The 2,386-nt window shown below is 40.1% G+C and overlaps 1 protein-coding gene across 1 annotated transcript in view; it reads right to left on the reverse strand.

Annotated features, from left to right (window-relative positions):
• Positions 1 to 967, reverse strand: part of cfap90 (cilia and flagella associated protein 90) — a gene marked incomplete at its 3' end in the record, with an annotated part of 2,425 nt that extends 1,458 nt beyond the window's left edge. Inside the window, exons 1-2 of the mRNA XM_080485327.1 lie at positions 848 to 967; positions 480 to 596 (exon numbers count right to left, since the gene is read on the reverse strand). Coding sequence (XP_080341453.1) covers positions 480 to 596; positions 848 to 964 — 234 coding nt within the window. The 5' untranslated portion in view covers positions 965 to 967. The remainder of the gene's footprint in view (positions 1 to 479; positions 597 to 847) is intronic.
• Positions 968 to 2,386: the final 1,419 nt, after the last annotated feature.

Consider the following 2,386-nt stretch of genomic DNA (forward strand, 5'->3'; position numbering starts at 1 on the left):
TGCGGGGCAAAGGCCACTGACGTCACCGGCGAGAAGAACTGATGATTACAGTCTCTTTTCGCGTTGGAAACTCTCCGTGAAACAACTGTGGAGGGTTTGTGCGAGGAGATGAAACCTTTTGAGGGATGAAACGACATCGTACACTATGATGACTGCCGATCTGAATTCTGATTCAGATTGTCTTTCTATTCTCTCTGTAGGTAGAAAGTATCGTTATCCTTCCACACTTTTAATGTCAGTAGTTGTTTGGCTTTGTTGGATTGGTTGGACTTTCTTCACTGTGACTCACCACATTGTTTGCGCCCATGAAACCGTTTTATTTTCCTGACGGGGACGTTGATGCTCTGTCATCTGCTTCTTGTTACTTCTTGACTCTCGGGTAGAAAATTGTGTGTTGTCATTGAACATACACCCACACTCATATTTGTTTTGTTTGTTTCACTGGCATCTCACACGGACGGCTGTGATGAGTTGCTTACCTCCTGGTTCATGTCGAGTCCTCGTCCTTTACTGTGTCTTCTGTCATCCCGGTGAAGCCTCATATCGTAGCCCTCAGGCTGGTTGAACAACTGGTCATATGTGGACACATCTGGGGCCTGCCCATGGACAAAGAGATTAGAATTAACCGACAAATATTCATTTAGATTTGATATTCCTGTTTTTCACCTCCTAACTCCCTTTAATGTTGCCATAAATCTAACAAAAATTAAATTTTGACTTCATTATCTGCACATTTCATGAACAAATTGATGAATAATGTATAATATTCTGACGCTGTTACTCTATTAACATCAGCTCGTGCGCATGTTTGAGAGATTAGCTTCAGTTAGCACAGCAGCTAAGTTACCCTTGACTCTTTGCTGAAGTACGACGCTTCTTTGGGGTCATTTCGCCGCGGTGGGATGTAGCTGAAGGCTGACAGAGTCGCCAAAGGTTTCTTTTGTGCCTCCAGGTGAACGTCCATAGATCCGACAGACAAACGTTGCCCTGAAAGTTGATTAAAAAAACCTCAGAAAAGTGAGAAGAAGGAAAAATATGTCTGGAGTAGGAAAGCGTCTGTGGTTGCTAGGATACCGAGCTGATTCCTGCTGCCTTCAGGGGCGATCCGTTTTTTTTTTTACCACTCATAAGTCTCGTGAAGACAAAACAAACATAGATAGATTCAGTTGTTGTTGTTTTTTAATCTGTCTACAAAGAAAAAACAAGCACACAAAATTTTCAACTGTCATGTTTGAGCTTATTTTTACCATCAACTTTGAAAAGATCTGTAAAAATTCCACTTATATGTTGATATAGAAAGGTGTGTCCATCAGTAGCTCATTCTAAATGGTTCTTTATGAGAAAATATCTTAAATAAATTAATACATTATGCCTTATGTAGGGAATCTTGAAGCTTTTTTTTTTTTTTTTTTTTTTCATCCAAACTTTGAGCTCCAATGAGGAACCAGATTCAATTATATGAAAATGCCAAGAAATGTCCCTTGATAAACTGTGGCTTTCTCTTGGGTCAAATGCTATTTGCATACCTTATAATTTAATACGAGCCATAAGGCAGAGGCTGAGATTGGACCTCATATTGCATGATTGTTGTGTGCCACAGAATCATGTTGCCAAAACAACATAAGAATAAAAAAACAAGTCACGTGTTGGATGCGTTCATTTAGTTTTGTCTCGTGAAGAATATGTGTAACGTTTAAGGACAGAGGTCGAATATGGTAGGCTCCCATGCCCCTGCAAAGCAATGTGTTTTATATAATTAGCAGACAAAAGAATTTCAACACAATAACCCCCCCAAAAATATCATTATTATTCAGGTTGACACTTCCCCTGACTATTTTCCCAAGAGTGCAGGGCACACGGGTGGGCACTTACGTTTTCTAAGGGGCCACATAAAAAAAAAACTATTACTGCTCTGGAGGGCCGAGCATTAAATTGAACCCAATTCGGCTTAATGTGTGTGTGCATGCGCGTGCGTGCGTTTATAATTGACTCTAAGTCAGTAAATTCTATAACCCACTCATTTCAGAAACTTTATGCATTCAGTCTTTTTCTTTTCATGTCGAGCCAACGGTTTTGACGGTAACAATTATCTTCTGCCAACCAAAACCATTCAAATGAGAAAAAGTTGGCCCCAGAAGCATGAAGTACAAACACGGGGAGAAAACAAACACAGCAGCCACCTTCATGATGGGAGAAAAGCAGTTGAAATGCATTTGCATGATGTATGTAAATTCAAATTTAATGCACAAGTTCTCGTTGACCTCATATGATTGAGTCGTGGAGCAGCAGGAAGCTGCCATGTGTTGATAGATGGAAGGACTGGACGAGTGTCGTTAATATCAATATCTCACATATTTGAATAAGGAAGTACAACCTCTGAATTCAC

This window comes from Lipophrys pholis (genome assembly GCF_963383615.2).
Source record: "Lipophrys pholis genome assembly, chromosome: 17".
Taxonomy (NCBI): domain Eukaryota; kingdom Metazoa; phylum Chordata; class Actinopteri; order Blenniiformes; family Blenniidae; genus Lipophrys; species Lipophrys pholis.